The 15,966-nt window shown below is 35.2% G+C and overlaps 1 protein-coding gene across 2 annotated transcripts in view; it reads right to left on the minus strand.

Annotated features, from left to right (window-relative positions):
* CSMD1 (CUB and Sushi multiple domains 1) overlaps window positions 1-15,966 on the minus strand; it is a 1,878,204-nt gene that overhangs the window by 1,313,367 nt on the left and 548,871 nt on the right. For both annotated transcript variants that reach the window (XM_084999785.1, XM_021075826.2), the window contains exon 3: window positions 3,159-3,271. In XM_084999785.1, coding sequence (XP_084855911.1) covers window positions 3,159-3,271 — 113 coding nt within the window. The remainder of the gene's footprint in view (window positions 1-3,158; window positions 3,272-15,966) is intronic.

Raw genomic sequence — 15,966 nt, forward strand, 5'->3', positions numbered from 1 at the left:
TCACATGTCATCAAGTGGATTTGTTCTCTTTGTCCTCAAGTCTAATGACTGCTGTGTCACATGTGTTTGTCATGACATCATATCTGTCATGTCTTGACAGGACATGTTAATTATCCCACCTCCTAGCTAATTTTTCCTTAAATCATAAATAAGCTTGATGTTAAAAATAACTATTTTAGTAATTGAAATCTTGATGAAATTTAGCAAATAAAAATGCATAAATAAATGCTATTTATTTACAGAGTACTTCAGTACTAGACAAATAAAGGGATTTTGATAGTAATCCATCTCATTGTAAATTATGTACACTATTTTTTGTTATAAATTTACCAAAGAAAATTATGCAAATCCTTTGGGGGACTATGAAGAATAATGTTCAGTGATAGAATGAGAAAATACAAATAGGAAATATAAAACACACTATTAAAGTAGTAACTTTTCAATTTTGTGATTACGTATTTATGGGTTAAAATGTTGATTTTAACAACAGTTTATAAACTTACTTGCTATTTAAAGAGTTAATTACTATATGTGCATAATGCTAGTGTAAAATTTATAAATATTTCCACTTAATTTCCAGGGTTAAAATAAAAAACTGAATGCATTAATTAGAATATTTTAATTTATTGTTTCCATACTCCTTAGGTAGTTTAATATTTCCATGTATGAATAATAATTTATGTAAATAGTACCTGGTCCAAAGTACTTCCAACAAACTATAAAGTTCAGTGCCAAGATTAAGTGTTTTACCAAGGTTATTATTATGTATAGACAGATTTTTTTTTTAAGTTTGGAAGATTTTCTCCAATTCAAGCAAATAAATGTAAATTAAAAATTTAAATATCAATCCGGTAATACTAAATACATACTAACTTTAACTGGAAAATTAGTAATAGTTTAAGAAACTAGAGAATATTTACAAAAGGCTGATTTTGTATTAGATTTTTAAAATTCAATTTTCTTTAGATGTCTTGGATAAGGTATGAACATTTTATTGTGCTATTTGGCTTATGTTAATTACTTGATGGATAGTCTCATCATCATAAAATTCAATGTTCTGGTTCCAAAACAACTTTAGATATTTTTCTGACCCATTATCATTGATTTTGCTTAATATAGCTGAATAGGTGGTTTTGCATATTTTATATACTTTTTTAAATTTAAAAAAATCTCACTTTTTCCTGAGACAAAATTTATAGTTGTGTCTAAATTCCCCATTAGAGCTGATACTATTGATAAATCAGTTGACAGTTACGATGAAAGTTTTACTCTCTTCTAGATAAATCCTCTAGCTTTTTAATCTTCTTTTTAGACTATCATTAAATTTGTTTCTTCAGACAGTACAAGTTTATTTTTTCAGTAGATCTTTAAGATAATTGAGAAATGTTTTACAAATAAAGATATTAAATATTTTATACATTTTTTGTGACAAGGCACTTTTTACTTTTTCTTTCTCTTTGAAAATAACTGCTTGTACATTCTTGTTTCAGACTATATTGTAATGTCTTTAAAACACAAATTTCAAAAAAATACACTTTTACATATTAGCATTTAAAAAATGCATTTAACTCATGGCCCTATTTTCTAGTCATTTTTCCAATTTTGTTAATAATTCATAAATATTTTTCCAACAGATTCAATCTCACCAATCATTTTTATTCTATCATGATGACAACCAGTAATATCAACAACAATAGCCCAGAAAGATTCAATAGCATTATTTATTTGGCAATCACTCAGCATCAGTAGAGTTTCTACAACATTTATATTACAAAATTCATCGAAATATGATATTCAAGGATCAAATTTGTCAGAAAGCGGAGGAGAGTTTCCAAATTTTCTAAAACATTAAAGCATTATCAACCTTCTGAGGAGATACCGTGGATACTAATTGGAAGGAGGTAGCTAGTACAGATCACTTTAGAAACACTTTTGTAATATTAAGCCAAAAATAAATTATGTGAAGTTAGGGTATAGTGGAAATGGGAGATGTAAGCAAATTTGAAAGCTAATAGCATCTATTAATCTTAAACTAGTCTGTTACTCTTCCAAGAATTAAATGATCCCCTGGTTATCAGGAAGGATCGATGATTAACCCCGTCAGGGCACTGATGGAGGTTTATACAGAAACACAGTAGCTGAAAGAATTGGAGTCAGAATGCCAGCATCCTTCCACAGAAGACTTTAAATAAAAGCATAAGTTACTCTGCATATATTGCTGTGCAAAGAGAACAGTCTTCCCTTATATTACCTGATAATTTCATACTAGCTAAGTTCAGTTGCACAAAACACATGTAGGTTTTGTCTTCCCACAAAGAATGATTTTTAAGTGCACACAGCGCTCCAAACAAGAATATAGACATGACCTAACCCAGACAAACACCCTAAGTGAATGACACATTTTGCAAATAGGTATTGGCCTATTCATGGGCTCCAGAGTTTGTATTAAAAATAAAAGTCATTGTACTACACATGAAAGAAAATTTAAAATACTTATGTGAAACAAAGACTAAACAGACCTCATCATTTATACTTAAAGTATCAGTATGCAATGTATCAAAATCAAATGCTTTAAGTCATCATCTGCATCAAAGATTGAACTCTTTAATCTTAAAATTTCTAGCCAAAATAATCAACAATGACACCAAGAGCCCAAAGGCACCTCCACACACAATCTGAAAACACAAATGCCAACAAAACACACTCCCAATGCCTTGCAAGCACTGAAGAGTGAAACCAAAATAAGTTTCTTAAGGAAAAATTTTAATGTTTACAACCAAAACTCAAACGAATGTCATTTACTTAAGCACCAACTCTGCGTATCATTGTCAAACAGTAATTTTATGATGTGTCTGCATTAAGAATGAATTATTCAGAGGAGAAGAGTGCCATTCATTAGGATTCTAAATTTTCAAAATGTCTCTGCCACACATCCAAACAAAAACCACTCCTCCACTCAAAAAGTTCTCCCAATAAAGGAAAACTGTCAACACAATTTTGGGCTAGAAAGTTTGCTTTATAGTAAATAGCATTCTCCCAGAAGTCACACCTTTAGACCACCAAGCCAACTTCTGTCTGCATGACAGTCCTTAGTGCAGAGTGGCCAGGGTGAGCACACCTGGACCGTGGATGTGCATAGGGCACAGTGAGCATCCTACCTTCATAGAGGGCTTTAAAACCCTGGGCACTCACAGCGAAGTCCGTTGTGAACCACAGAGTGAGGATCGAGCCGGTACTGACCACAGAGGAAGGCAGCTGAAATCCTGATAACCTAAATTTCAAAAAGATGTGAACATAGTTAAAAAGCATGAATGTGGTACTGAAGCGTATTGAGGAATACATTTGATTCCTCTTTCCGCTGTGGTTTATTTATTCGACCTAAGTCATTGAACAATTACATGATCCGTACACAAAGTGTTGCCAGGTAATTGAAATTCAGCATATTCAAGGACTAGATGCTGCTTATTTAAGCCGTTTTTGAAAAGTGTCTTCCTTGAAGTAACTGTGCAATACACACCATTGTCTTAAACGGAGCTCACAGAAATTAACACAATACAAAGTCATCCTTATACGTCCTATACTAAACAAAATGACATTGTGTCTGCTTTTGAGTTCATCATTTTTCTCCTAAATGATTAGTGCATTGTCATCTCACCATTAATGTGCTTATTTTTACCATCTCTCCCAAATAAATCAGTTTCTCTTAAAAATAAAACATGTATTAGTCACAGCATTGCAAATAAAGATCAGTGACTACCTTATGCAGAGGTCAAGTGAATTCAATTTAATATTTGGTTTTCAAGACAAATATTTTGGAATCTAAGATGTGTGTTTCACTTATAACTAGGTTGGGATAAACTGAGAAATTTTAAGGATAATAAAGTCAGAACTGAGTGTACTAGTATAAAAATATGCATAATATTTTTTACAAACTAATAGCTTTTTTATTTGTAAAAGCTTTTTTTTACAAGATCTGCTTTTTATTTTTATAATGATTTTTATTTTTTCCATTATAGTTGGTTTACAGTGTTCTGCCAATTTTCTGTTGTACAACAAAGTGACCCAGTCTCTCTCTCTCTCACACACACACACACACACACATATACACATTCTTTTTCTCACATTATCCTCCATCATGTTCCACCACAAGTGACTAGATATAGTTTCCTGTGCCACACAGCAGGATCTCATTGCTTATCCACTCCAAATGCAATAGACAAAGTAATAGCTTTTTAAAAGGTCAAAGGGATGCTTCATCAGTTTAAGTTTGCTAATTTAGTAGTTTGCCTACAGATACATTGTTTAGCGTGGTCTGAACAAACACAAGCCTCTGATACAAAAAAAAAAAAAAAAAAAAAAAAAGAAAAGAAATCAACCTGAACATTCATTCTCAATAGGACAAACTCTATCTTGCCAGTAAGTCTACGGTATCAAATACCTATTTAAAACCAGTATAGTTGCAGAGCTAAACTAGAAACTAGTAAGAGAAAAGTGAAAGGACAACCACCAACCACTAAACAGCACACTTCTAAATAATCCGTGGATCAAAGAAGTTTCAAGGAAAATTTTTTAAAAAAATCTAAACTAATGAAAATATAAATGCAAGATATCCAAATCTGTAGGACTCAGCTAAGTAATGCTGAGAGGAAAATTAATACCACTAAAAACATACATTAGAGAAGAGGAAGAGGAGAATTCTCATACTTGTAATCCAGGCTCCCATCTCCAGGGCTTAAAAAAGGGAGAGTAACATAATCTTAAAATAAACAGATGGCAAGAAATTAAAATGTCAAAATCAATGGAAATGGAAACAAAAGCAATAGAGGAAAACAATGAAACAAAGCCTAGTTCTTTGAGAAGATCAACTAAATTAATAAATGCAGCAGAAGTGACCAAAATGAAAGAGGAAGTTAAAACACAAATATCTAATGAGGAATAAAATAAAAAATATTACTAGAGACCCCCCCAACACATGAAAAAAATTGATGTAAAAACTACAAACTTGACCACTAAAATGAAATTGCTTACTTCCTTTTTGCTTTTCTTTTTTTCTTTTTGGCCATGCCTGCAGCATGAGGAAGTTCACAGGCCAGAGATCAGACCCAGGCCACAACAATGACCTAAGCCAAAGCAATGACAATGCCACTGAGCCACAGGGGAATTCCTGAAATTGGTTAGTTTCTTTAAAAAAAGGGGGAATAAAAAGTACAGCAGATGACCACAACTTATTAAATAAAACATAAAATTTGAATAATCCTATAACTATGAAAATTCTCCCAAAAGAAGTGTCTAGGCCCAGCTGGTTTCACAGGAAAATTCTCCTACTATGGACTCAATGTCTGTGTAACTTCAGAGTCATACGTTGAAATCTAATCCCCATTGTGGTGGTATTTGGAGGGGTGAGAGGCGTCTTTGCTGGTGATGAGATCATAAAGGCAGAGCAGCTGTATTATGAAAGAGGATCCCCAAGAGCCCACTTGCCACTTCTGCCACAAGAGAGCACAGCAAAATACACTGTCTGTGAAACAGGAAGCAGGCCTTCACCAGACACTGAGTTAGCTGGCACCTTGAGCTTGGACTTCCCAGTCTAAAGAACAGTGAGAAAGAAGGTCTTGTTTACAAACCACCTGTTCTATGGTATTCTGTTCCATGCACGAAGGCATTTACCCAAATTCACTGAGACATCTACCAAACATGTAAAGAATTAATGACTTTATGCAATCTCTTCCTGAAAATAGAAGTGGATGGAACCCTTTCTTATGCCTTTTATGGACTTAATATCACCCTGTGCTATGGATTGATTGCTGCTTCTAAAATTTGTATGGTGAAGCTTTAACTTACAACGGAGCTGTGTTTGGAGATAGGGTTTTTAGGAGATAATTAAGATGAAATAAGTTTCTAAGGATGGGATGCTAATCCAATAGGATCAGTGGCCGTATAAGAAGAGGGCAATGGAATTCCTGTCATGGTGCAGCAGAAACAAATCCAACTAGGAACCACGATGTTGCAGGTTCAATCCCTGGCCTTGCTTAGTAGGTTAAGGATCTGGTGTTGCTGTGAGCTGTGGTGTAGGTCACAGATGCGGTTCAGATCTGGCATTGCTGTGGATGTGGCATAGGCCGACAGCTGTTGCTCTGATTCAGCCCCTAGCCTGGGAAACTCCACATGCCATGGTGCAGCCCTAAAAAGACAAAAGACAAATTCATAAAAAATAAAAAAGAAGAGGACAAAAAAGAGAACATCTCTCTCTCTCTCTCTCTCTCTCTCTCTCTCTCTCTCTCTCTCTCTCCTTCTCTCCGCCCTGCCCCCACACCCAGGCACTGTATGAACACACAGCCAGAACGCAGATGTCTCACCAGAAGTTGACCATGCTGCACAGTCAGATGTCAACACTCAGATGCAAACACGGCTCAATATTTGAAAATCAGCCTGTGGAATCTCCCATAATAACACACAGAAACATCACAAGATTATAATAATCTATGGAGTTGCAGAACCAAACCAGAAACTAGTAACAGAAGAGTGATAGGACAACCACCAACGATTAAACAGCATACTTCTAAATAATCTGTGGATCAAAGAAGTCTCAAGGGAAATTTTTTAAAAAATTAAACCGAAGGAAAATATAAATGTAAGATATCAAAGTCTGTAGGACTCAGCTAAGTAATGCTGAGAGGAAAACATCCAATCCTTACAAAAACTTTCAGTAAAATAAGAATAGTGGACAACTTCCCCAACTTGATGATGAGTACCTCTAAAAAAGCATATCTAACATCATACTTATTGGGAGAAAACTGACTGCTTTCCCCTACTATTGAGAATACGCCAACAGTTCGGTTTCACCACTTTTATTTAAAACTGTGTCAGAAGATCTAATCATTGCAATGGGCCAAGAAAAGGACATAAATGCATACAGGTCAGAAAGGAAAAATAAAAGTGCCTCTATTTGCAGATGGCACAATTTCCTCCACAGATGATGCTAAGGAATCTATAAGAAAACTCCAAGAGCTAAAACTTGAAATTAGCAAGTGCCCAAGATACACAATCAACATACAAAATTCAATTTTATTTACACTTAATAGCACTGAATACAACAGACACTGATCATCAAGATACAGTGTCATTTACAATCAATCAAAAAAAATCACTTAGACGTAACAAAAGGGGTACAAAACTGCACCTTGAAAAATGCATACTTAAGAAAGAAATGAAGAAGAAGAAGAAGAAGAAGAAACTGGCAGGATTCAACTTAATAGACTGGAAGACTCAAAATTGCAAAGACGTAAATTCTCCCTAAATATATACAGGTTTAAGAAAATTTCTATCAAAATCCCAGAAAGATTTTTTTAGCTGTAGATGAGATTTTTCTAAAATTTATATGGAAAAAAAAGAATAGCTTAAACAATTTTGGAAAAGAATAAAATATGAAGAATCAGTATACTCATTTTCAAGACTTATTTACCAAAACCATGTGGTACTGGCAGAGGGATAGACCCATCCATTGACAGATCAAAACAGAGAACTAAGAAATAGATGCATGTAAATATGCCCAAATGATTACCGAAAAGGTACAGAGACAACTCAATAAAGAAAATCTTTCCACTAATGGTGCTTGAACAACTGGATGTCCACAAGCAGAAGGAACCAAAAAAAAAAAAAAAAAAAAAAAAAAAAAAGGAACCTAGACCTAAGGCTTACATCCTCTGTAATAACTCAGTATGGATCATAGATATAAATGCAAAATATAAAATATACAAATTTTAATAGAAAGCATAGGTAGGGGGAAATCTTTAGGACCTTGCATTAGCCAATGAGTTCCTAAACAGGATACCAAAAGTACAATTCATGAAAGGAAAAGGGGATATATTAGACATCATAGAAAAATAAAACCTTTTGCTCTGAAAGACCCAGGTAAGAGACAAAAAGACATGTTATAGACTGGTAAAAGAGTTCTGCCAACCACATATCTGACAAGAACAAGTATCTACAATATATGCAGTTTTCAACAATTCGGCCACAAAAGAACAAATAATCTAATCAGAAAAAAGGCAAAAAATAAGGTGTAGTTTTATCTAAAAGGATACATAGATGGCAAATAAGCTCATGAAAAGACATTCAACATCATTAGTCATTAGAGAAATGCAAATTAAAAACCACAAATATCACCACACACCTATTCAGAAGGGCTAAAAGAAAAAACAGTAACAATACCAAACAGAGGAGAATGCAGAGAGAACAGATTGCTTCTATATTGCTAGTTGGCACAACCACTTTGGAAAACAGTTTGACAATTTCTTAAAATAATTGAACATGCAATTATCACACAACCAATTATTCTACCAGAGGAATGAAGATTTATCTTCAAACAAAACCTGTAGCAGAATACATATGAATACATACACACACATTGAATAATCAAAAACTGGCGAGAATGCATATGCCTTTCAATGGGTGAAGGATTCACAAACTGTGGAATATCTAAACCATGTATAACCACCCAGCAATAAAGAGAAAGGAACTACTGATTTATAACATCTGGATGAACCTCCAGAGAATTATGCAGAGTGAAAAAAAGGTCAATCTGAAACAGGTTCCATACTGTAATACTTGAACATTCTTGAAATGACAAACTTATTGAAAAGGGTAACAGGTTAATTGTGGCTCAAAGTTAAGGAGGGGGTTGGGACAGGAGGGAAGTAGGCGTGGCCAAAAGGACCACATGTGGGATTCTTAAGTTCTCCATTTTGCCTGATTCCATGTCAATATCCCTGCAATGTCATTGTACTGCCCTTTTGAAAGATAAAGCCTTTGAAAGAAGTGGGGAAATAGTACACCAAGTCTGTGTTATCCCTTATACCTGCATGTAAACCTATGATTATCTCAAATTTAAAAGTTTAAGAAAACAATATATTGGAGAATTTGAGACAAAGACACTAAAAAAAACCATAAACTGGAGTTCCTGTCGAATTTGACTAGTATCCATGAGGATGCAGGTTCAATGATCCCTGGCCTTACTCAGTGGGTTAAGAATCCAGCATTGCTGTGAGCTGTGTTGTAGGTCACAGACATGGTCTGGATCTTGAGTTGCTGTGGCTGTGGTGTAGGGCAGCAGGTACAGGTCTGATTCAACCCCTAGCCTGGGAACCTCCATATGCTGCAGGTATGGCCCTAAAAAGACAAAAGGAAAATATAAACAGATTAAAATCATCATATTAGTGAAATACAAGAACACAGTTATTAATAATAAAACATTCTCTCATTAGGTTCAAAAATAAACCAATCAAAAAATGTTGAGGATTATTTTATTTAGTAATAGTCTGTTTTGAGGTTTTAAATATTTATTAGCAAAAGTTTAGATATCAAATAAGATGGTAGCACTTTAAAATAAATACATGTTTTATTTAACCAATGAGTCTTATAAGGATGGGTAACTATAAAGAGACATAGTCAAACTACTGTCTAAGAGAAAGTAACAAGATACTAATAGTTGGGAAAATGATGTTATAGAACTGCTGTTTGGAAGTTTAAGGAAGTTTAACATGCACAATTGTAGATAAAATAAATACATCTGATCTGTTTAAATCGCTAAAATAGCATGAACTCATTCATATTTAAGAAGTATAAAGTCCAAGGTTTGGTTGAGCGGGATGGAAAAGTATTAGTTGATCCGGTTGATTATTAAGAACTTTCAAGAGCTAAATGTGTGGTTCCAATGTTTACAGCCGTGAAACCATCACCCCAGCTGATGATGAGAAGTCTAGTTAAGAATGCCCTGGGAGGGAATCGCTCCTTGGTCTCCCTGCAAATGTGCTCTTGAGGATGCACTTTGCTGATTTACACTGTAATCCATCACTTGCGCGTTCTCTGTGAGGACCCTGGGGGTAAATTTCAATGTTATCTTCCTTGGAGAAACCTATGTCCTTATGAACATCTTTAGTTTATTTTTAACACCCAGCAAATCCTAGAGCTGTTCAAGTTTCTCTTTGTGTTGTGTAAAAGAAAATTTTGAACCAAATTCTGACCTTTCCTCAGCAACATGTGGACTTTTAATAACAGCCCATTGCCGATTCTGTATATGTGTGTACCCTTTCAAAGTTTTATCTTGCTGCTTCCATGTATCCTTTACATCTTTGGAAGCTGCTTTGTCCTCTAGTTCTAGATAGAATTTATCAGGGCATAAGCACAGTGGTAAGTCAAGGAAAATAAGAAAGAAAGAAAATAAAGTCACCTATCCCCTCCCCATTTCTATCAAACCCAGTATCACCTACAACATATACACACGTGACCTACTTCTTCATAGACTGTGATTCAGAAACTTGGTTGCCACTGTCAAAAACAGTCCTAGTACCTTGTTCAAGCCATTGGCTTTTCAGCTCATGCCCTAGTCCAGTCATTTGTGGGACAAAGAAGAAAATGGTTAGAAAGGGGAATGAGTATGAGAATAGTGACAAAATGTTTCACTCTCAGCAAAAAAAAAATATATATATATATATAATAATAATTATAATAATAATAATAACAATAATTTTTTAAAAAAAGTAGTGGAGGTTCGAACATGTCTCTCTGTCTTTTCCAGTTGCATGTCTGTTGTCCTGTAGAATCTCATTTACTTTATTCTCTGCTGGAAGACAGCAATCCCCCTCTCACATCCAGTGATCTGGGTAAATGATAGAGCATGCCTGTCAAAGATGAGTGATTGTTAAGTAAAGTGGGGACGATTTGTGGCAGCCTCTCTATATTCTCAGTACTTGTTCGCTCGGCAGGAACATGAGTTTCAGAATTGAACAAGTTTATTCTTCTTCCATCTCTCAAGAATTTACCAGAATGAATTGCACTTAGAAATAGAATCAAAATATTTTGTACTCCACCGTCATACAAGATACTCAAATTACTGATACTAATGCAATAATCTTGAGTATGAGAAGTGGAGAGGCTGGAGGAAAAAAAATAAATTGAGTTCATAGCTCAGCAGAAACAAGACTGGTGTGAGCACAGGTTATTTTTACATAAATTAACAAGGATGCTGTAACTTCATTACACAGAAATGCTCTCCTAAATTACAAACTGTACACCCTGCATCATCTGTAGTGTTTGTGATCTGAAAATGTCAAATAGTGTTAAAACTACAGTTTAGTTAAAATGTCAAGTGTATATTTTAAGTAAATTAGGGGAAAAACATGACTAAATTAAACCTTCTCTTCAGTGAATGTAATTGCTGTAACAAAAATCTCTGTAAAGCCAAGTGTTGCCAAACTCACATTAATATTCAATATTTGATAACATATTTCATATCATATGCCAATATGGATATCCTCATGATACAAATTATAAAAAGGCTTGGCTTAACATTCAGAGTGAGATGAGAATTGTACCCTAAGAGTTATCAATGACTTTAAGATTAATTTACCCAATGTTTCACCCATGAAATTAATTTCCATGAAAACAATCTCAGTAAGCCATTGCCGAAGACTTTATGAATGCAGGAAAAACATCTAGGGATAAAATCTCTTCAACTCAGAGAGGTAGACACAGCCCTCCAAATACAAAGCAATAACATTAACTTTTTTTAAAAAAAAAAAGTTTTTGAAGTCAAAAGACTTTATAAGAAAAATGCCTATTAAAAGGAATGATTTTTGTGATAGAAACAACATTTTTTTCATTTTTTAAATTTTTATTAAAGTATAGTTGATTTAGGAGTTCCCGTCGTGGCGCAGTGGTTAACGAATCCGACTAGGAACCATGAGGTTGCGGGTTCGGTCCCTGTCCTTGCTCAGGGGGTTAACGATCCGGCGTTGCCGTGAGCTGTGGTGTAGGTTGCAGACACGGCTCGGATCCTGTGTTGCTGTGGCTCTGGCGTAGGCCGGTGGCCACAGCTCCGATTCAACCCCCAGCCTGGGAACCTCCATATGCCGCGGGAGCGGCCCAAGAAATAGCAACAACAACAACAACAACAAAAGACAAAAAGGCAAAAAAAAAAAAAGTATAGTTGATTTACAATGTTGTGATAATTTCTGCTGTACAAAAGTGATTGTTAGACATTTACACACATCCATTCTTTTTCAGATTCTTTTCCCACATAGACCATTACAGAATATTGGGATAGAGTTCCCTGTGCTGTACAGCAGGTCCCCATTGGCCAATCATTCCATATACCTCAGTGTGCATATACCAATTCCAAACCCCCAATACATCCCACCTCCCACCACCTGTCCCATTAGGTAACCATAAGTTTGTTTTCAAAGTCTGTGAGTCTGTTTCTGCTCTGCAAATAAGTTCATTTGTATCCTTTTTTTTAGATTCCACACGTAATGTTATATGATGTTTGTCTTTCACTGTCTGACAATCTTAACTTAGTATGATAATCTCTAGGTCCATCAACATTGCTGCAAATGGCACTATTTCATTCTTTTTATGGCTAATATTCCATTGTGTGTATGTATGTACCACATCTTCTTTATCCAGCCCTACATAAATGGACATTTAACTTGTTTTCTTGTCTTGGCTATAGTGAATAGTGCTACAATGAATATTAGGGTGCATCTATCTTTTTTGAATTATTGTTTTCTCCAGATATATGCCCAGGAGTAAGATTAAGGGATCATATGGTAATTATATATTTAGTTTTCTAAGAAACATCTATACTATTTTTCATAGTGGTTGTATCAATTTACATTCCCACCAACAGTGTAGGAGGGCTCCTTAAAAATAATTTTGTGGTCACCTATATATATGGCAGAAAAGCCAAGATTAATTTTCAGTGGCATAATTATATTATATATTAGAAAATGATAAAACAGAATGTACTGTGTGAATTCTGAATTTCAATATTCTTGGTCACTAAATATGCTTTCTCTGTAAATAATTATTAGCTGAAAGTTATTTAATGTTGTATATTTGAGTTTTTCCAAGATTGGTTGTAGGTATAAGAAAGTGCTCTTTATCAGAGTAGAATTTTAAAGTAGGAAGATGAATTATATAACATGAGATGTTAGGTATTTCAGCTTTTTATTTTGTGGGGAAGAGAAATTACGATCAGAGAGGTTCAGTCACTTGTTTGAAGTTGTACATACAGTATCAGAGTTTACACTGAAAACATAGCTCATCTCCCCTCCAAACCAGTGGTTTTTCCACTTAGTCACTTCAAGGTGACTTATCCAGTGGGATAAAATACTGAAATATTAATTTCATTTCTCTTTCCCCAACCTACCTCCACCATGGTCTTCTCAGAAAGTAATTATCATTGAATGTAATGAGCAAAGAATCACGTTCATGGCTTTTGAGTTTCAAAGCACACTCTTGAAACTTAGAGCACCAACAGCTGTACTTATCCTTTAAATTATAAAGGCTCAAGATTCATGCCACAGGCAATTTTAAATAAAACAGGATAATCTCTCCTTCCTTGGAGACTTGATAATGGCTTCAGGACTGAGGATAAGGATTGTTTGGAAAGCCAGGAGTGACCAGGACCTCAGTCTGTCCCTGAAGTAACTGATACAGATGAGCCAAGATTGATGTCCTCAGGTGGTAAGGTCCAAGGAGGTGTCCACCCACCCTCATGCAAAGCCCATCTTGCCAGTACAGGGTCAGGAGAGAGGAACAGAAGTACAAGAGAGGCTGTCTAAGGTCACACGTCTCTATGACTACACATCAGAGCCAATTCAAAGACTCCCGAATGTAAGAGCAGCAAAAGGTGTGTCCTTCATGGACCAGAATACATGCAATCACATGAGTTATGGGTTAGCTTGGTCTCTGTGAACAGGTCTGTGTCCTGCGATAAAGCACCACTGGGAAGAGTTACATTGCAGGCTGCAGAAGGAGGTGATAGACGCCAGATGCTTCTTCAAACCTTGGTACTTTGGGGTCATGTAAAACCCTTGAATCTAGAGATCCTCTAGAGAAGATGGAAGCAAGTAGGCAGAATTCTGCCAAGAACCAAATTAAATACACATATGTATGCACATATGTGAGCACACACTGCAGTGGCTGCCTCTACCTAGACTTTGGGAATATGCTATCACATTTTGAAAAAGACCCAATGTAAAAATTAATATAAATTCCATTTTACAAGATATATATGTACATATTTCACATCTTAACTTTTGGCTTTTGAAAATAGTACCTATTTCATTTATTTTTCTATTCTCTACATGTTACTTAGTTAGAATAACAAAGTTATAAATCTACTCACAATATCAATTTCATTGATAGATTTTCATCATAATGTATAGATCACACATACAAACACACACACACACATTAAACCTGTTGCATAATTCCACTGCTAAAATTATGTATTGGATTTTTTTTTTAATTTTAGGGCGACATCCACGGCATACAGAGGTTCCCAGGCTAGGTGTCATATGGAGCTATTGCTGCTGGCCTACACCACAACCACAACAATGCAAGATCTGAGCTGCGTCTGCAACCTACACCACAGCTCATGGCAACACCGGATCCTTAACACACTGAACAAGGCCAGGGATCGAACCTGAGTCCTCATGGATGCTAGGAAGATTTACTTCCGATAAGCCATGATGGGCACTCCGATGTATTGGATTTTAAACTTAGGGACCATAGAGCTTCATTTAACTTCTCTTGGGCAAAGACAAGTTAAATAACTTCTTTAAACTTCTATTTTCAAAAAAATTATAGTATGTCATATGATTGGCCCAGCAGCAAAGGTATCTGAAAAAGCTACTATACTTGAAGTCTTCATTGTTATTATTATTAAATAATTAAAGCTGCAAGTCTCTTTTTTGCACATTAGACAAGTACAAGTGCAGATGTGATATGTCTGAAGTGCCTGTTTTTCCCCTTTCCAAAGCTCTTATCACATCTTTTTGAGTCTGATTTAAGGAGAAGAAACTGCTTTAGTCATTTGGTTTTAATATATTATAACTCAACACTGAGTTTCCAAAAATTCTAGGTTGTAATTATTAGACCAAAAAAGTCTGGAGGTAAAACATTTGATAACTTTCTACATTGACAAAATCCTAAGAAAAGACTTCATGTTCACTTCTACTCTATTCATTTAACCACAAGAAAGACACACACCAGAACAAGGAGAGTCATCAGCTTTATCCAAAGATAAGTCAGGACATCTTGTTATAAAATAGCCACCTTATGTCTACAAGTCAAGGCATCTTTTCCCATTGTTTAGTGCTTACTAGGAATTAAGAGTAATTCTAGGTAGCTTGTTATCTTCCTTGTAAGTATTAACACAGAAAGACTACCTAGATGATTTACTCGTTCCATTTTGACACGGTTTTCCACACTAATCTCAGAAATAAAATGTTAATATACCTAGTAGATATTTGTGTTTCTGTCTACATTTCTATGAACTTAGAGATACACAAAAAAATAGTGATCTATCTTTCCTACAATTAAGCTAGAAACCTTCCTTATGATTCATTTAATAATAAGGCCCCTGCATTTGAGGTGTTTTAAACAATATACAAACTCCAGAAATGTCACAGCTTTTTCGCATCTCTGAAGACTGACAGGTATGTACATTATTGAACATTGCTCCCCAAAACAAGAATTGAGAACCTTGGAGGGAGAAAACCATGGGTGAGTAACACATATTACCTTTCTTAGCAGAATTCTGCAAAAGGCAGATAGCTATTTGCCTTCTAAAAGGAACATATCTCTCTTTCATGACAACCTTTTGGTTATATTTTGATAACATCATGAGCTTTCTGGTAGCCTTGTCACTTCCTTTTTTTGTTTGTTTGTTTCTTTTTGGCCATGCCCATGGCATGTGCAAGTTTCCAGGCCAGGGATCAAACCCACCCTGCAGCAGTATCCTGAGCCACTGCAGTGACAACACTGAATCCTTAACCTGCTGCACTACCAGGAAACTCCATCCCCATCACTTCTTGATAAAAAGAAAACTCGGCCTTGAAGGAAACACTTGCTACAATCACATTTCCTATTTCAGTGCTTTTATACATGTATTTTTTTTTC

Source organism: Sus scrofa, chromosome 15, assembly GCF_054392235.1.
Source record: "Sus scrofa isolate SSC_HxYL_T2T_F1_AM1 chromosome 15, Sscrofa_HxYL_maternal_Yorkshire_Landrace_v2.0, whole genome shotgun sequence".
Lineage (NCBI taxonomy): Eukaryota > Metazoa > Chordata > Mammalia > Artiodactyla > Suidae > Sus > Sus scrofa.